The sequence below is a fragment of the Sus scrofa genome, chromosome 1 (genome assembly GCF_054392235.1).
Source record: "Sus scrofa isolate SSC_HxYL_T2T_F1_AM1 chromosome 1, Sscrofa_HxYL_maternal_Yorkshire_Landrace_v2.0, whole genome shotgun sequence".
Classification (NCBI taxonomy): domain Eukaryota; kingdom Metazoa; phylum Chordata; class Mammalia; order Artiodactyla; family Suidae; genus Sus; species Sus scrofa.
The window spans coordinates 8198301-8218225 of record NC_139383.1 but is presented as its reverse complement, the minus strand read 5'-3'; the positions used below and the strand labels follow the sequence as shown (position 1 = coordinate 8218225).

General features: G+C 47.9%; 1 protein-coding gene and 1 long non-coding RNA gene across 13 annotated transcripts in view; one reads left to right on the top strand and one right to left on the bottom strand.

Annotated features, from left to right (window-relative positions):
• TAGAP (T cell activation RhoGTPase activating protein) overlaps positions 1-19925 on the bottom strand; it is a 74935-nt gene that overhangs the window by 27866 nt on the left and 27144 nt on the right. For 5 of the 12 annotated variants that reach the window (XM_085024460.1, XM_085024660.1, XM_085024488.1 and 2 more), the window contains one exon: positions 2658-2810. The exons of 2 other annotated variants lie outside the window; for them this stretch is intronic. In XM_085024460.1, coding sequence (XP_084880586.1) covers positions 2658-2810 — 153 coding nt within the window. Of the gene's footprint in view, positions 1-2396; positions 2811-5717; positions 6022-13796; positions 13928-19925 lie in introns of all 12 variants that reach the window. 5 more of the 12 variants (XM_085024755.1, XM_085024809.1, XM_085024730.1 and 2 more) reach the window with 3 other exon arrangements.
• Positions 12618-16847, top strand: LOC106508800 (uncharacterized). The gene is made up of 3 exons (XR_001305858.3): positions 12618-12714; positions 13223-13468; positions 13664-16847. It is a non-coding gene; the product is annotated as an uncharacterized LOC106508800 (long non-coding RNA).

The following is a 19925-nucleotide window of genomic DNA, read 5'->3' as shown; positions in this document are numbered from 1 at the left end:
TGGAATGTCCTTCCCTATCACTGATGTGAAAAACTCCACTTTTGTTGAGCACAACCACGCAGCAGGCTCGGTGCTAGGAGGTTTACATGCATTAACTCATTTAATTCTCCTAACGACGTGGTGTCCAGAAGTTCCTTTTCATGAACAGAAGCGCTGCATATGCTGGCTGGCCCATGCTGGTAATATACATGGAATTCATCTGGGTGAACCAAAAAGAGCAATTTAAGATTTCATAATATCCCAGTGACCACGCTGGGATACTGGTCAAAGGGCACAGCTACGACACAGAGGGCACTTGGTCACCTGACACTGATGGGATGGGACTTCCAATATTAGTAAGAGAAGTCATTGTGTGTGTGTGTGTGTGTGCGGAAACTATTATGGAAAAAGAAAATCCGTTTGTGACGTCTAGATGGAAAGACTCTTAGCTCACGTGAGAGGGGCATCTGTGTCAGAGGGAAGAGTAGTGTTTATTGCGTAGCAAGTGCTTAGAAGGGCACTGGGCATGGAGTAAGTGCCGTGTAACCGTTGGCTGTGGCTATTAGTATTATTCTAAGTCGCCTCCCAGGGAGTGTGTCACAAACACGAACCCCAGCTCCTAGCTTGTATACGTGAGCGGATCCTGTGAAGTTTATAGGACCATGGCTATCTACTACAAGGATAAAATACACACCATTTTTTTTCTAGAGTATTGCAGCCAGGAAAGGAAGGTGACACAACACCAGCCCTTTCCTTCCTGAGCCCCAAGCCTGAGGCTACAAACTTGGTCGCTCTTTCCTCACCGTGATGCCCAGGGACCATCTCAGTCCTTATGTGGGATCTGAACTTCTCAGGGGTAAATGGTCCCTTCGTGGACGCAAAGGGCACCCTCTTCCTGGCCCCCTCTGCAGGCGTGTGTCACTGCTCTGCACCACAAAACCGCTCTCCACACACTTTGCCACTAAGTGGCGGCCAGGACAAGCTGAAGCAAGTCGGGGGTTGTTGGGAAGTTGCCGAAGTCACACCCGAGAGACTGAGGTGGGCGCTGTGAGGGCCAATTCCGCATCACAGTTCACGGCAACGCCAGATCCTTAACCCGCCGAGCGAGGCTGGGGACTGAACCTGCGTCCTCATGGATGCTTGGCAGGTTCATTACCGCTGAGCCGCAACAGGAACTCTGAGGGGCCAACTCTAATCTTATCGATCCCCTTGGCCATGAGCCCGTCTATACTGACCTGGCTCTTCCCACCGAGAACACACAGAAACCAGCCGGCATTTGCACGGCGTCTGCTGAGGGCTTGGAACTTCATCTGAGCTGCCTCACTGCTCAGTCCTCACAAGTACGTGCGGCAGGAACCCCTGACCCCCTCACCACTCGGGACAGCAGGGACGAGCTATTTCCTCACCAGGTGGGAACCGGGGGGAGCTGCCCATGGAAAACAGGCAGGAAAACAGACCCGGGATTCTAAGGACGTCTCATGGGCTTCAGCTGCCAGGCGGCGTCCACGTCCCCTCAGGGAGGGACCTGGCAGGCGGGCTGCACCCAGCCGTCCCCTCCACCCGCTCTCTCCAGCAGTGCCAGGGTCCCTGCCGGCACCCCTCCTGTGGAGAAGGCGCCTAAAAGGGTGACCTTGAGGTGTCAGGCACCTGATGCAGGAGGCCGAGTGCTGTCCCCCTGGGTGTCTATGTCAGATGGCTCCTGCCAGGCGACAGAGAGCACAGTGCGTTTGGATGGTGAGGGGACTGAAGGAGGCGTCAGAGGAATCGCCCTGAAAGAGCTGGAAGAGTCGATTTGCTTCAACACAACACGTTTTCGCACGCTTCGTGTGCCAGGCTCGGCCCACAGCACGTCATGGGGTGGAGCTGCCCGGCTCTGCACCAGCGGGAGCAGGAAGGGCAGCCAGCACCGTGCGTGGATTATGAGGGTCGACGGGACAAAGAATGTGGGAGACAAAATGGGCTTTGGACATGACCTTCTTGTCCCACAAGGAGGAACAAAGCCCCTTTCTGAGGCTCTTGTCCATCTGACACGACAGCCATGGACACTGATTCCTAAAGCAAAAGGCCTAATGATGACAGCGCTTGAGGCGGCATCGTCGGCCTTCCAGCACTTGTATATACCTAAGCCTCCCGGGTCCGCAAAGGGCTTTCTAGAGGCTTGACGTGTGATCAGGAAAGAAACCCCCATCCCCCTCTTGTTGGCAGAAGCCCCAGGCTGCTCCGGATCTTCTCCTGAGAGATCAGGACGATGACTGTGACGGTTTCTGTGCTAAACCTCCTACGTGACACACTTACTCATGGGTTACAGGCTCACAAACGTGCCGAAGGAAAAGAAATACTAGTATTTGTGTAATAAGCCCCTTAGAGGGAAATAAAACAACTAGGTAGCCGGAGTCCTAGCATTGGTAGTGACTTACCAAAATCAGCTGTTTCTCTTCCTCTTATCTTTAGTCACAACATTCTTATTCTTTAAAAGCAACTAATTTGGATGAAATGCAGGAAAAAGCAACAGGAGACTCTGAGGTCGCTCTCTGCTAATACTGCAGAACCTCCCTTGCTGATTCTGCAAGAGACATTGTCACGTTCTGTTTGTGGCAAGAGCAGTGAGTTAATGAAGGGCTGGGGCCTTCCTGAGGATACTGTGCTATAAACCTGCAAGTGAATGTGGTGGCACTCACGGAAACCCGGTGACACAAGGGTTAGAGGCCATCATGCACAAGACAGCGCTTCCTTGACTGATGATGAAATCACCGTCCTCGAGCTTGTCACAGGAGACCACCTTTAAGTCAGAGAGAGGCAGCTTCTGTTTGAACGTGTAGCTCTTGGAAGTCCTGGATCAAAGAAAATGAGAATTTGGTTTGTATTCGCCGTTAGACTCTGCCGTGCTCCTGTGGAAACGCTCCGAGTTCAGCCAGCCGCCTCGTGAGAGCTGGGCAGCCCCGTTTACAGGCGTGGGCCTCTTGCCTTCTTTTCTACCCAGAAGATGGTTAGCCATCTACCCCGGGTCCAGACAGTGTTTGGAAAGAAAGAACGAGCACTAGCAAACATTTCTGCATCTGCAGGTGGGAGGCACCGAGCAGGCGGCCACCGGCACAGGGACCTCAAGAGTTCTCCGGGTCCCCAGTTCCAAGTGGAGGATGGACCTGAAGGTGAGGTCTGCCACCACACCCGTGATGTGGCATCTGTAATAGAGCTGAATGGGTTCCCACCCAGCCCCCAGCTTATGCAAGGACATCCTCAGTGGCCAGGTGTTTTGACAGTGAAAGCAGGGATAAGAGATGAGGGTTTTTGTCTCCCCATTACTGTTTGTTGAAAGCATCAAAAGTCAGCAAAAGGACTTCTCCTCCCGCCTCACGTTAGGAGATGCCCCACTTTGCTGTAGGTATAAATAACAAGCATGATATGGCAGATCAAAAGAAAAGCATCGGGCCAGGCAGAGAGTAGGCACTTAATAATGAAAAGAAAAAAACGCAGAATTGGAATCTAGCAGGCACTTTGAAGGATGAATAAAGTCGCATGAGGACGTTCTTTCTTGACAAGGACAAACTTGAAAGTTTCTCTTTCAATCTTAGCGGCCACCACTGGTACCATAACATAATTATTGTAAAAGGCAGGGGAAAAAACAAATCCTGAACACGTGGGAAATATTCACCCTGACAGCAAGCTATTCCTTGACTTCTGGACTCTTATCAAGCTCTTTTTCCTATGAATCTCTTTACTTCATTTCACTACAAGAATTGTGGGCAGAAAACAACCACGGCCTTGGCAGGGAGCGACGAGGCTGAGAGCCAAGGGCGGGGGGCGGGGGGGGTTTGTCCTCCTCGTCCCCTGATTTAGGAGCGGAGGATCACATTATCTTGACGAGCAGATCTGAACTGAATAAGAAGAATGGAATCAACAGCAAGAGCAAAACACGGACCCATAAATATCATTTAGCCTTAGCATCTTTTCAAAGCATTTCAACCATCCCAGAAGCACATGGCAGCTCTAACACTTAACAGCAAACTTTGATGATAGCCGGGCATCTAGAGGACTTCTGGTTAGTGGGGAGGGAGAGGCTGAGGGCGGCAGAGAGGGTGGGGATGAGGTCACTGTAGCGGTCTTCCCGTTTCCCCCAAGATTCACAAAAGGTGTTGTGCTGGCCATCTGGACAAAGTCCAGTTATTCTGCAGGGCAGGCTGACCTGCCAATCTGAAATATATGGATTTGCAACAAACTTCTGCTTGAAAAAATAATCATGGCTCTGGGCTGCATTTAGTTTTCCCTCCCACACGGCCACCAGGGCACCTCAGGTTATGTGGAAGCAGAGATTTAGGGCGGGGAGGCTGGAGCCTCCTCAGCACAGGCACCTGTGAAGATGCTGCCAGGCATTTTCTATGGTTCTCACCGTCATGTAAATTCATTCTCCTTAAAGATGTCACCGCCACTGTGAGATCGCAGACTGATTTTTGGAAGTTTACAGACATCAAAGTCTTCCTCCAAAACCTATTTTTGTGAGGGCTGGAGCCCATCAGGGACCAGGCGTGGCTATAACGCCGTCTTCAGCAACTGCTCCCCCAGCACGTTTTTGTTGCCTGGGAGATGTATTTTGGTCCACTCTTTGCAAGGAACACATACCTCCCTCACTGTCTGGGGCCTGCAACAGCAATTAGAGACACTGGGATTTTAACTCAAATGCCAGAGACAGCCTTGTCCTACAATTTGAAAAGTTTAAAGCCAAGCTGGTGGTGCTGGGTTGTTCTCCTCTCTCCTGCTTCAGCCCCTGCCGACCCCACCCATGTTTGCTGATCTCTGTCAGGACAGATCTTTATCCACCTCCTTCTCGAGGGAGCAGCAGCCTGGGTTATTTTGTGTTTGTTGACACTATTTTGGCTCACCTCCGGGTAGCTATGCAAACTACAAGCCAAATACATGAATTCTCCCTTTTCTACACACTCAGCTGACAGCAGGGCCAAAGGATACTTTAACCCAGCAAGATGTCACGGTCTCTGCTCATGTAAAGGAAGAAGAAAAATCAAGAAATGGTCAGTGCTTGTTTCTTCTCCTGGGGAAAGAAATAGGGTGTTTAATCCTCCCAAGTCAGCACTTGGCTTTGCTTGGGACTTTGGTTTTATCTTTGACAAGACAGAAGATGAAAACGTAAGCTGTGACATGTAATTACCAAGTGGTGACACAGACACCAGAAACAACGTTAGAAACTGCCTTCATGTTTGTGGCTACACCTCACATTCGGTGACTGAGGCGAGGGCTCAAATGGGAGGAACACGGTGGGCGAGGACAGGGCGAGGGCAGGACCGGGCCTTTCCTGGGGAGGGGGTTCCACGAGACGGCTGGGGTGGGGAAGGCTCTGCAGGCCTGACATCCTGCCTCAGCCCCAGAGGGTTACGAAACCAAGTTGAGGTGACTCCATACGCTGCCTCGTCAACTGAGGGCGGCTCAGAGCTTCAGAAAGCACGTGCTCCTGGAAAGCCCTGTGTTGCTATTCTGAGGGAGGGCGTCTCATTCCCAGGAGCAGGGAGCCGTCAGAGGGAAGGCCTTCTCGCTGCCAAGACAAGATGGCAGCTGGATGGCTCTGCTGTCTTGGAAAAGGTTAAGAGATTAGAGAGGCCAAGGCTAGCAGTCCTCAGGCTAGGGGGATATAATTCCTTGCAAGCCTTCCCTAGGCGAGGCTGATTAATAACTTGGGGAATGCCTATGCATCGGGGGAGAAAAACAGATAAGAAGTGAACTGGATTCACCTTCCCAGGCAACGGCCGTGGCCGTGCTAGTCCACTGGGTTTCATCAAATAGTGCTGTTTCTGCCTTAGCCAGTATTCATGGGTCAGGAATCTCACAATTACATCCAATCACGCACTTCGAGACCTTTTTGCTTCTGCCTGTTGCCCCAAACTTCAGGTCTTCTAGGAGATTTTGTTTTATTTAGCGGAGGGATGCTTTCCCAGGGGACCCGACAGTGGTTCCACTGATTTGGCAGCTGAGACTGCCACCTGACCAGCTGGGGCTCCACATGCCTCAGAACCAGAAAGAAAAGAAGAGGATTACCTGAGAAATAATAGAAAACACATAGCTTAGTCTCTGCCCTAATTCCTGGCACAGAGCCCCTAAAATCTTTGTAATTTCCTGTGATTAGCGCACTTAAGCGAGTATTTTATCTGAATTTTTGGTCTCTGATCCTGGCTCCTGACCCAGAGTTTCCTGGAATTTCCTGGGTGACAGGACTGTCTTTTGTTCTAAGTGACTCTTGGTGGACTTTGGGATGGCTTCGAAATGGGGCTGATCACGAGAGAGGGCAAGCCGTAATTAGAAACTGGAACTGTCAGGCTCACTCACCCTCTGGGAAGAGGGAGGTGGAGCTTGAGTTAACGACTGATCATGCTGATACAATGAAGCCTCCACAAAAATCTCAAAAATACTGGGTTTGGACAGGTTATGGGTTGGTGGCCACACCCACAAGCTGGGAGGCTGGTGCACCCCCAGCTCCACAGAGACAGAGCATCTGCGCTCAAGACCCTCTGGACCTCACTCCTGGTACCTCTTCATCTGCATCATTTCTCATATCCCTTATTATATAGTAAACTGATGAATGTATTTCCCTGAGTTCCATGAGCCAACAACTGGCCCTGATGTGAAGCACAGGTGACAACCTGGGGCTTGTGCTTGGCATCTACAGTGGAGGCCGTCTTGTGCGATGGGGCCCTTCAGCTGTGGCGCCCACCCTAACTCCAGTCAGTGTCAGGATTAACATGAACCGCAGGTGCCCAGCTGGTGTTAGGAGATTGGTTTGGACCGTCCACACACCCGATGTCACAAGTATCGTGGGGGAGCAGAGTGAGAGCAGAGGAGAAACTCAGAATCTCCTCTGCCGTTGCCCCCATTTCCATGTCCAACAGAAAACTATAGCAACTCAAAAAAAGGGGGTGGTTGGGCCCCCGAAGATTCAGGATTCAGACCCCTGTGGAACCAAGTGTTGGGTCATTGCATCGGACAGAGAATTCAACAAGCTGAGGGCCTGGCTGAGGACAAAGGAAGCATGGAACGAGTCGGGGAGGAAATTCCACGCACCAACCAGTCAGAGGAGGGCCGCAGAAGCTGGTATATTTCCTTGCGTGCTCAGTGTGTGCATGCGTGTGTGCATTTGTTAACGTATCTCTCTTCTGTCCTTCTTCTCTTTAAGACTTTGAGTGGTATTGTTGGAAACCAACTTAAAATTTAATCTTTAGGAGTTCCCATTGTGGCTCAGCGGTAAGGAACCCAAAGCATCTCCATGAGGACGCGGGTTCGATCCCTGCCCCACTCAGTGGGTTACGGATCCGGCGTTGCCGTGAGCCGTGGTGTAGGTGGCAGACGTGGTGAGGAGCGCGCCTCTTGTCTGTACCCTTCAGCATTGCTCTTCTCTTCTTGAACAAGAATGCTTTAACTTCTGAACTACTCTCATCTCTTATGATACCGTCATCTATTATATGGACTCATCCTGATTTCAGTTCTATATACTCGATTAGCTGTGGTCTGACCAGTCAATAATTACTTGGATTCAACAGCACACTTACTGATTTCTCTGGTCCCGGTTCTTTCCTGGGATCTTCATCTTTCCTTTGGATTCAGTATTCCTTCCTTTGGCTACAGGACACCTTTCAGTAATTTTTGCCAGCAAGACTCTATGGTCACTCAACTCTTAGTCTTTGTATGTCTGAAATTATCTTTGTTTAGCTTTTAATTTTGAATGATAATTTAGCTAGAAATGAGACTTCTTGTGATGACCTCTGTTTTCCCCTGAGTATTAAAAGGTGTTATTCATGGGCCCTGGCATCTCATTGCTTCTTAGAACTCCATTCAGTTTAATTATTATTCCTTTGTCGCTCATCTCTTTCGTTCTCCTGTAAGTTTCTGGTGTTTCTCTTTCTCTTTGATACTCTGCAGTTTTACTACCATGTGTCCCGTGTTTAATAATACTACCCTAGATTCAGTCTACTTATACCATTTGAAGACCCATGTTTTTCCTCTCTTCTGGAAAAATTTCAGACATCTCTTCAATACTGTCTTTCTCTTTTATCTTCTTGTTCTAGAACTCTGATTTGTCACAGGTTAGCCTTTCCCATTCTAGCCTTGTGTCTTTTATACTTCCTACTTTATCTTTCTGAATTACGTTCTAAGTCATTTCTTTAGTTCTATATTCTAATTCACTAATTTTCTCTTCAACTGTATGTAACTTTCTGTTAAGCCCACCTTTTGAGACTTCACTTCCATGCTTTTTCTTTGTCTAATTTCTGTTTCAGTTTTTTGGGAGAGGTTAATCTATCTTTTCCCTCCACCCTCTTCCCTTATGCTTTAAATATATTTAGACTCTCCTCAAAAAAAATTTTTTTTTTGTCTTTTGTCTTTTTAGGCCTGCACCCCTGGCATATGGATGTTTCCAGGCTAGGGGTTGAATCGGAGCTGCAGCTGCTGGCTTATGCCACAGCCCCAGGAACACAGGATCCAAGCCACCACTGCGACCTACACCACAGCTCACAGCCATGCAGGATCCTTAACCCACTGAGTGAGGCCAAGAATCAAACCCACATCCTCATGGATACTAGTCGCGTTCATTAACCACTGAGCCATGATGAGAACTCCTCAAAGTGTTTTAATTTAGTTTTTGATGTGAAACTATTCCTATGTATATTTGCTAACTGTCCCTTTTGGCGATTTGGACTCTGAATTCAGCTTTAGGAAGAGCTGCTTTCCACGCGATGGTATTGCTTATGGGAGTATTCCTTCGGAGCATTTTGGGATTTCCTGGAAGCTTCTGATAAAGCATCTAGAGGCATCTTTAACAAGATGCCTCATCTGGCATCTCATTAACCAGAATGGAGTCACATGTCTATATGTCCATTCCAGGGCCAATCAACTGCAAAAAGGACAGCATACCTTTAGATCAATCAAGTCCACCTCAGGCAAACTGAGGGTGGTTCAGCTTCCTCTTAGAAACAAGGGCTGAGTGGGAGGAGAGGACTCCTGAACAGGCTCAGGTGCTGGGAGAAAGGAAGAAATGGAATGTGTACACTTATTGTAACGCTCCCAGAGACTGCAGATTTTCAAACGCTTAAGAGTTGAGCATCCAGCAGAGAATTTCTCAAGCGTTGTGGAAGGGGAAGAGAAAGAATAATTAAAAACAAAAACAAACATGGTAAGGGCAAATCGTGGGGAGACATTTTGGTGGAGTATCATTTATTACCTTCCCCAGAAATGCCTTGCATTTTTATGAGATGCAAATTTGGTTTTTGTTGCCAGGTATGGACGGTTCTAACGTTTCATCTTGTGCTTTTACTTCATCTTTTTTCCTTCTATTTACAAAAAGGAAAAAAAGGAGTAAAAACAATTCAACATAAAAATGTAAATAAAATGGTCTCTAAAATTCAGATGATAAAACAAAATTTAGTATTAATAATAATTTTAATTGATCTGTGAGTACACTGTGATCCTTTGAAGAAAGGAAAAGCTCTATTCACATTATTGATGCAGGGCTGTGCTTGGCCGCTGGTCACACATGGTAGTTAGGTAACATGATAGGGAGCAGAGTGTCTGGCTCCGGGTTCCACCACCATGACCGGCCACACACTTTGGCATCAACTCTGCTGTGATTGGTCAGGCAAATCTAGGACCACAGTACAGAAGCAACCGAGGGAGGCCAAAGCTCTATGAGGTTTTACCAAGATTGGTCTACTTTGCTCTGTTCAATCAATTTTTGATGGGCGTCTCCTCTGCATCAGGAACTATGCTGGGAAACAAAATCTCTACCTTCATTGGAGCTTACTGGAGATAAAAATATTGTATCGGACATCATATGTTTTTTAAATCTATGGGTATTTGAATTCATCATTATTCATGGAGATATTTGCCACTTTGTTGGAAAGTAAAAGCAATGCTGATCATGGCAGTAGGTGCTAAAACACTAAAATTCATTCAACATTCTATTTTTTAGCTTGCTAATTATTTTAAAATCAGGGTTGAAGAAGCCTTAGGACATTCTGGTTAGACGGGCCTGGCTATCACACCTCTTTCTAGAGTTCACAGGAATATCCTTCAAGCCATCTGAACTGAAAAGGACAGGGTTCCCCACGTATGTGTGCTGGGACTTCTGGGTCATCAGGGACAACTGGCTATGCCAACACTGAATCCACCCCGTGAGCCTCCCCTGGGGAAGCCAAAGCTGCCTTCACATGGAATCACCTCTGGTGGTGTCTGCCAAGAGGGCCCCTGCTCCATCAGACTAACAGGTCCGGGTGTGGGGCTGGGATATGATGAGGATTTCCACCTTCCCGTGGGATAAACCAGAAACTATCCCACTGGGGCCACAGGACATGCCCTCTCCCTAGCTGTATAGGCTTCTCTCATAAGTGCTGGGAGAATTCACTGCTTGTATAAGCATAAAACCCGATTCCATTCTCCTTGTTGAGATCAGAGTCCCCCAGACCCTATGCTTAAGGACTCCCAAATTCCTAGCAGAGTCTTCTGGAAATCACCTTTAGTTTCAATTAATCTCTGAGTACACTGTGATCCTCTGAAGGGTTCAAAGTCATTTGAGGAAAGGGAAAGCTCCTTTCACATTACTGATGCAGGGCTGTGCTTCGCCGCTAACTCAGCCAAACTTTCCTGCCTCTGGTTTTGACCTGGACCCACTGCACCTGTTTCCTCCTCCCTACTGTGAAAAGAACTAGACTTGTTTTTATTCTGGACCAATGGTACCTACCCACCCCTTCCTAAAACAACAACAACAACAACAACAAACAAAAACAAAAACTGCTGCCCCTGGTCTGGTCTCGATGCAGGCCCTTCCTGGGTGGGGAAGTCCTGTGTCTGCCACTCCACACCAGCTCTGCCCTGTGGGCTGCTCGCATCCAGGTGAAAGGGCCCCTCTGCTCCTAGGCTGCCCTGAAGCGCAGATCACCATCAGCCTGAGCTTTGCGAGCCACACCGCATGTGTATTCACAGCATCTCCTCTCCCTCCACGTGATGTCCTGCACCGTTCGTGATGGAGCCTGTGTCCTGGGACGAAGGCACAGGAGCTGAGTGGCAGCAGACCCACCATGGACACACAGCAGGGGCAAGAAATCAACCTCTGTGGTCCTAAGCCACTGAGCTTTTTGAGTTGGTTATTACCTACAGCATAAGCAAGCCTATCCTGACTGATACAAAAAGTGTAATAAATTCTTTATCACAAGACTTCTCATAGCTTCTAAAACACTGGTGCTCTGTGTGAACTTCCAAGATGGGGGCCAGGTATGCTGCTTTTCCTGTCTCAGTGGCAGATACTCTCTCAACTACTAGAGAGTCTGAAGCACCTGCTGGGACCTGGACCGCTATTCCCAGGAAGACAAGTGGGTAAGTGGTGGTTCTCATTTCTCTAATTAGGCGGAAAGCCCCTCAGTGCACACCCAGGGATCAGCACAGCGTCTAGCACAGGGTCAAGCTTAACAAAAGCTTGTTGATAATAAAAAAACATTAATCCATTGCAATCACTTCCAATGGAGAAAGCCAAGTTTCTTGCTTTGGGAGTGAAGTTAAGTACTTTATGCCTCCAGCTTAAGTCAAATAAAATCCTGTCTGGTCTGTGGAGCTCCTCTGGCCTCTGGGCAGGGCTCGAGATGAGCGTGGTGTGAGGAGCTGATTGCCAGAAGAGCCGAGGGCCGTAAACGAACAGGATTCTGATGCCGAAACTGGTCAGGAATCACTGCGCAGCAGAGATGCAGTTTTAAGGCCTGTGCCAGAGGAAGCATTCCCCAGCTCTCCAGCTCTCAGAAGGCTTTGAGAAGCTCCTCAAAATAGGACAAGGACAACAGCTTCTTAAAAGATGTGGTTGTTGGGGAAATGATTCTGCCCTGGGGACTTTTTCCTCCAAGGCAACTGCAGGCAAGATCCCTGGGTTCACAAGAGAGGGGAGCAGAGCTGGCAGCAAAGGGGAAACACTTGGGCCCCCAGTTAAGGCTCCTGCAGAGCCTCAGGGGGCCCATCAGGGGTGCTGGGGGCTGTGCACTCTGCTGCCTCCACGCTTCGTGGGAAGTGGTACCTGAGTAATAGCAGCGCAGCCCACTCTGCAGAGAGTGGGAGGACAGGAAAAGTCAAACCACAGGGCGGCCTTCTCAGCTGCGGCCTCTGTCCTTTCACTCGAGGGGGCTCAGGAGGCCCGGAGGAGGGAGAGAGGGCTGGGTGTTAACCTGATGGGCCTGTCATGGTTTCTGTGGTAACCTATGGGTTTTCCAGGCCTTCAGCATCCAGGGCCCACCACGCTGCGGCCGCCCACCCTCCAGCCCTGACCAAAGGCAGGTCCCTCCATCACCGGCCTTTTCACCGGGGACGTGGGCATCCTTCTCCAGAAGGATCTCCACTTGTGAGCGATCAGGAAAAAAGAAAGAAAAGAGCCTAGAACCCCACTTTCCCGCCACCACCTCGCCTAACCCGCCCACCGCCCTCTGCGGCAGATCTGCCATCCTCACATCGTCAGAGCAGAAAACGGAGGCTCCGGGGCAGAGATGGGGCCAAACTAGGGTCTAGCTTCGGCCCTTTACCACGGCCCCGCCCAGCACCACCTTTTGCAATGTTTTGGCTGAAACAGAGATTTCCTGGGAACCAAGAACTCTGACTAGGCCAGCACGTCTCCATTTACCAGCAGTCCGGGAGGTGCCTGTGCTCTAGTGCCATTACAGGAAGACAAGGGAACTCCTGGGGGCAGGAGCCAGCGAGGAAGAAGGCCCAGAGGTGGGAGTCTGGGAGTCGGAGCTGCAGGACGTTTGGAAAGTGGGGACGGGGTGGGCAGGTGATGCGTGTCAGACCTGAGAGCAGCGTGTCCTCGAGGCCACGCAAGGTTGCTGGGCTTCCTGCAGGAGGCATGTGTCTGAGCTGCTGTGTGACGCTGAGGTTGGAAGGGATGGAAGAAGAGAGGGAGGCGGGGAGGCTTGCTGATCGGCCTTAAAGCGCAGGTCTGGAAGATCAAAGGGGGCTGGGCAGGCGGGGAGACCCGGCAGGGGTCAGTTACCCGGTTCCCATCACAGTGGGTTTGGGGGCAAAGACGGGAAGGAGGCCCTTCTGGCTCCTGCCTGAGCCAGACTGTTCATCCGTCACCCAGAAGGGCCCTCTGTCTCCACCTTGCGTGTGTGTACACACGCCTTACGTGACTTTTCCGGAGAGGGGCGCTCTAAGTGGAGGACGAAGGGCTTCAAGTCGCTCTGTTTCCCTGGCTCATTTCTCGTCTGTCTCTCCGGCACAGACGTGCGAGGGGGAACTGCGTGGAGGAGGTCGGAGGTCGCCGGAGAGACAATGGGGTTCAACTGGTCAAGACGGCATCGCCCTTCTGTTTGTCCTTCACGCGCTCCCGCCTTGCACTGGGTCTGCTCTGGGTGACAGAGGACAGCATTCTGGGGTGCAGAGTTTGACCAAAAAAAAAATTTCATGGCACTTAGTAAAAATAAAAAGAGACCTGCAGTGAGGAAATATTAACCCAGGACACCTCAAGGTAAAAGCTCTTCTAGGGCGTTTGAATTCGGGGATGTTATGAGAGAACACGTGGGCTCGAAGACGCGGAGGGGAGGGAAGGCAAACCGAAGCGGCCTCCTCAGTCAGATCCTCTCGGGAAAACTGGGTTAGAGTCTCCTGTGACCAAATGCTTGTAATTTTCCCTTAAAATCTGTTTTGCAATTTTTTTCACTAGTGTATCAAGAAAGCCTGGTCTGAATCAACTAACACCACATCAACGAATATCCCGGACCTGGGAGCCCCCATGTAGCTGTCCAAAGCGTAGGCTGGGGGGTGAGGCAGACCCAAATTCCGACTCCACCGCTTACCTGTGCTGTGATCCTAGGTAAGGAAGTCCCCCAAGCAGTGGTTCCCCATCTTCAAAGTGAGACTAACATACCAGTGGTGGGCTGCTATGTGTATCAATTATATGAAGAATGTAAAAAGGTGAGCGCAGTGCCTGGCGCATAAGAAAAAGAGAAGAAAACGTTAGCTCCTACTGCATCATTTGACCCCCGGCGCCCACACTCATGGCCCAGCAGAGATTTCTCTCTGGAGAAAGAGTTTCTCTGTTTTAGTTTCCCTCTGGAGAGAGAGGTGGGCAGGGAGTGTGCATGGTGACGATGACACAGAGACTGGACCAAGGTCAAGGCAACCTAGCAGGGGCCATCCAGGCCATGCCTTAAGAGTACATTCAAGGGACACCAAGCCTTGAAGACACTTCAACTACCCCGTACCCCGTCCTCACCTCCCACTCCATCTCCACCCTGCGCGCCGGCAGGAGGTGGGCCTGTGCTGACGGTGGCCTCCGTAGCTGGCCACATCCGCAGGTGGGAAGGGGGGCTGGCCGGGCCCGGTCGCAGGGGATTCCCCTGTGCACAGGGGGCTGCGGGGCTCCCGCACTGGGAACGCCGGCCTCGCTCCCTCCCTCTCTGCCCGCTTGAACAGCCTAACAAGCTCCGTCCAAAACGAAACAGTCTCACGGGTCTTTTTCTTTCTTTGAAAAACCTGACTCCTTCCTGCCAGTGCTCTCTGGGTGTGCTGTCAGCAGCTCCACGGAGACTCGAGAAGGGGTCGGGGGTCCTCAGGGCTGCCCCTGCCCCTCCCTGGCCCGGTCCACACACCGAGGCTCGGCCGACCACCCTCCACTCACCCTTCCCTCATCCTGACATTCGGAAGGTCCTGTAAAAAGCAGGCCTGGAGCAAGGGAATCTACGGCTCAAAAAAAAAGGACTCACAGGAATTTGGAAGTTCTTAAACCCTCCACACTATTCTAAAAATCATCCCATTTTTATTTTTAAATTAATATTTAAGGAAAATAACTAATTATCTGGGGAGCACCACGGACCTGACAGGTTAACGTGACATCATCAGTAAGAGTCGACAAGGGACCCTGATGACGTCATCTTTCAGGTGAGGGAACACGCGCTGGGGCAGAGCCCAGAAATGCCTGGGGAGAGACTGCAAATGTCTCCAAAGCTGGCGCGCCCGTCACAACCCCGCGCTGCCCATCACCAGGCCAAACGGTCTCAACCCAGGGAGACAATCCAGCACTTTATCTCCCGAGAAAAGAGGGCCAAGCCAACCGCTTGGGACCACGAGCTCCAAAGGCCAGGCTGGAAGAGGACAGGGCTCCGGCAGGTGTCGGCACACCGAAGAAACGCCACTGCGAAGTGGCAGAAGAGAAAATACCGTACAAACCATAAAAAAGGATCTATGAAAGAAGAAGAAAAGAAAAGGAAATGCCATGTCTCCTGTACTAGCTGTATGCTTTACAAAATGGGTTTTGACATCCAATCAACACTAAAAAATGAAAGTTTTAGAGGATAGGGTTTTTGGTAAAGTGTCATTTGGACTTACTATAACCAGCACAGTTTAGCAAGATTTTATTTCTGTGAAAATGGTAAAATTCGAATCTACTGAGAGCAAACTGACGCATATATACCTACACGTGGCCCCACAGTCCGTGAGGATGCTGGGCGCTGCTAGGTAACCTGCAGCTGGAGAAGCGCCAATTCACTTGCCCAGTCATGTCACCAGGTGGGCCTGGCAGCTCCCCCACAGTGCAGATGTTTCTAAGGATGTCTGAAAATCACCTAAAATGTCCCCAGGGCCTCTTCCACCTCTGCTTTGTCCCTGCCGCCGAGGGATATGCTTACTTTGCATATTTTCTTTTCCACAATGAAACTTTTCAAAGCCATCTGTTCTAATTTCTAAGGCTTTTTTTTTTTCTTTTTTTTCTGGTAGATGGTAGACCTTGTCTTCTTTCTTTTTCTTGACAAACTTGTCTTAACTGTTTTTGCATATTTAAGAATTTAAGGACGAGTTCTATTAAAAAATTCTCTGTGGATTTTTGACGAGTACAATTATACAGTAATTTGGGGGAGAAATGACAGCTTCACAACTGAGTCTTCCCATCAGTAAATAATGTATTCAAGTTTTCTTTTATTTCAAATTATTGTCATTATTTGAAATGACAGAAAAGATAAAGAAAATTAACTTTTGGATTACTAGTGGAATTTCAAAAAGATCTTGGGAATAACTTTTCTATTTGGGGGTATAAACAACTTGCCAATTTAATTACAACTCTAAGGATCTTGAGCATTTTTCCTAGATTTATTCCTATATTTCAATGACTTTTGTTTGCTGTTGCAAACTGGATATTTTATTTTTATTTTTCTATTTAAAACCTTCTGCTTATTTCTAACTTTTAAATTTCTTTGTACTTGATCTACTCCTTTGGATGTATTTAAATTCTGCTTTTCTGTATTCCTGAGTTAAATGATTGAATGTGTTGTGACTGCTATGTTCTAAGAATTGCATTTAAGATGTAAAATATTATATAGCATAGGCTAGTTTTAAAATTTTACATCTAATACTGAAATAAGAAATCCCATTTTTTAAATAATAAATTAATTTTAATAGTATGGTTGGAAGTTTTACTACAGTTGTATTTAAAGATTCCAAAAGCAAAGACAAAGTGCATACATGCAATTATCTGTAGCTGAAGAGACAGCAGGGCAGAAGTTTCACCATGAAGCAGGGTGGCACAGACCAGCTGTGCAATGGCACCAGTCCCTTTTGTTTCCATGAAAGCAGTCATGTTGCATCACTACATATGAAGTAATTACGCCTTGATCTATTTTGGGGTTAAAACAAGATGGTCATTTCTCCTTAGATGGTACTTTCTTTGAATCACTGTTTCATAATCTGTCAACCTCTTATGATTTAATTTGGTCAGAAATAAGAAACCAACTGAGAGAAGAACACTGATTACCTTTCACCGAAATTTTAAGAAATATCACCCAAATTGAAAGCATTTTAGTATAGCAGAAAATCAAAATGTTAAAATTTTTAAATTAAAAAATGTTTTGACAGACTCTTCTCATCAGTCTTTATACTTATTTTTGTTAAAAGCACTTATTTAATACACAGCTATTAAACATTAAAAATGAATTAAATTATTACGGCCTTTTTATCCATCACATATAAAATTAGTTACAACAGCAGAAAATAATCTTTGAAGTAACTGAAATTTATTCCTATCTTAGACATGAGAGCGGGGTCCTGATGAAAAATTCTTAAAACAAAAATTCAGTATTTGGAACAGGAAATATTTTTGGAATTCCCTAATTAAAAGTAATTTAAACACATTTGAAGTATAAGAGAAAAACTTCCTATGAACTAATTCTCAAACAGTGGGAAGATACTACAGCTATATTTTAACACTTTTATTTATTTATTTGTAAAGTTGTGCTTTTGTTTTACTCATTACATACAATTTGAAATGACAGAAAAATATAAAGAGCAGCAACTTTTGGATAACTCCTGAATTCTGAAAAGATCTGGGGAGTAACTTCCCTTCTTGCGGGTATGACCTTGACAATTTCTGATTCCACCCTTGGCCTAGAGGAGATGCCCTTTGCAAGTCTGGGGTTCAGTGGTCTGAGAGGTACAAGATCAGCAGGAGCAGGCTTCCTCTTGGGCTGATCCTAGCCTGCTCCTTCCCCTGGCCCTTTCCCACTCTGTATCTGACTGTTAACCTGTCCATCCTGGCTCATAGGAGATTTTGCCTGGTGCCCGGTGAGCTGTCCTGCATAACAGTTTGGGTTATGGGCCTGACTGCTTGGGTTTAAATGTCAGCATCTCCAGTCAAGATTAGAGGGACACTGGGCAAGTCTTCCAAGCCCTCCTGACGTCCTCATCTCCAGGATGAGAGCAGTAAGAGCACCTGTGCTGGGTTTAGTTACTGGCCCAGTCTTCACACTCCTGCAGTAGTATTACACATTCACACACTTGACGTGGCCTCCTGGTGGGCACAGTGTCTGTCCCTGACTCCTGACTTTGGGCTTGGCCATTAGAATTGTTCGGCTGGGTGGTTAGCATACACGCAGGAGGCAAAGGCCTGCTCGTGAGCTTGGGTGTGCCCTCTTGCACCTCTGATCACTGTTAGAAGCACCGCCCGCAGTGTCCTGGATGAGTAAGCGACCCTGGAGGATGCAGGAACGTAACCTGTGGGGGCACCCGTGCCCAGCTGAGCCCGGCTGCAACAGTCAGACGCTAGATATGTATAGGTATGTACAAGAAGTCACGGCTTGTTTCTGTAACTATTTTGCGATGATCTGTTCTGTGTCGTTTTTGTGACACTAGCTGACTAATACGGTATTGCTCCCATATTTTGAGGTGATCTGCTCTGTGTCATTTTTGTGACACTTGCTGACTAAAATAGTACCTGATGTATAGGGTGATTGTAAAGATAAAACTAGGTACCGTGAGTAAGGGCTGCGGAGTTTATCACCCAGTACCTGCTCAGCGAGTGTGGGGTTTGGGGACTGTTTGCAGCCCTCTGTGTCTCGCTCTCTGCCCCTAACTGCCTCCTCCCAGTGGGCTGACTTTTTCAGCTTGGGACTCTTGGGAATGAATGAACCCAGGCTGATCCCGCAGATAGAGCCCCACAGTCAGAGGTGGAGACTATGGGGTAGGATCTTCTATGGAGACCATCGTTTCAGAGTTTCTGGTCATTAGAAATGAGAGCAGGATCTCTACTGGAAACACCTAGGAAGATTTTATAAGTCTTTTCATTTCTCCCACCTCTTCTGTCACCCGCATTACCTGAGCAGTCAGGACAGTCTCCTCTTCTGGTGGAGGGAGAACCCTTTTTCAGTGAAGGCAATGACCCCGAGAAAATCATTAAACCCAAGGCGGGAAAATAAAGCTTAATGGCAGCTTTCCACTTCCTACAAGTGTCAAAATGAGCCAGAGTTTATTTTTTCACAAGGTGAACAATTCACCTGAGTCATCTGTCACTAGACAAGCGCTCACCACGAGGGAGTGTTCTAGCTCTCTGACTGAGCGGCTCTGAAAGGGCGGGCCTGGGCCACACATATGCCCAGAGCGCTGGTAGGCGACTGAATATACCAAGACGTGAAAAGTGATTAAAACAAAAACAGGTGCCTGGGCCACGCAAGGGCCAAGTAAATGACAGATGATAATTAACTATGGCACAGGCTAAGTGGAGAGGGGTGCGGTTTGGGGCCAGGGGCATCCCTTCAGAAGTAGCCAGCAGGAAAGGTAAGAGCAAGGCAGTCTGGGACTTGGGGACCAAGCCACAACTAGAGCCTTGACACATTTCCTCAGAGAAAAGCATTTCATGAATAGTTATGAATAAATGTAAATCCTGGGGTGTCTGTTTCCATTTGTCTACTTGGATCACATTGAAGGTGCTCTATTTGCCAGCTGGTCAGATTATTTTGTTTCAACAAGAAGAGGCTGTCAGTTCTATAGCATCACAATTTTTTCAAGATCACTAATTTACAAAGGAAGTTGGGATTAAAGCCGTCTTCAAACTTTAGTGTAATCTGTGATTACATCAGATAATGATTGAGAAGAGTCAAAATTTAGTGAACTAACTGCATTTGTGATTCTTTTTTTTTTTTTTTTTTTAAAGGGCTGCACCCACAGCATTCAGAAGTTCCCAGGCTAGGGGTTGAATCAGAGCTGCAGCTGCCAGCCTACACCACAGCCACAGCAATGCCAGATCTGAGCCCCATCTGCGACCTACACCACGGCTCACAGCAATGCTAGATCCTTAACCCACTGAACAAGCCCAGGGACTGAACCCCACATCCTCATGGATACTAGTTGGATTAGTTTCCGCTGAGCCACGATGAGAACTCTGCATTTGTGATTTTTACAATCTTACTGCATGCCCATAAGTAAACCTATGCACTTACGGATAATTAATTTATGACAAAGAAGTAAGAATATACAAAGGAGAAGACAGTCTCTTCAATAAGTGGTGCTGGGAAAACTGGACACTACCTGCAAAAGAATGTAATTAAAACATTCTCTAACACCATATTCAAAAATAAACTCAAAATGGATTAAAGACCTAAATGTAAGACCAGATACTATTAAACTCCTAGAGGAAAACATAGGCAGAACACGCTTAACAAAAA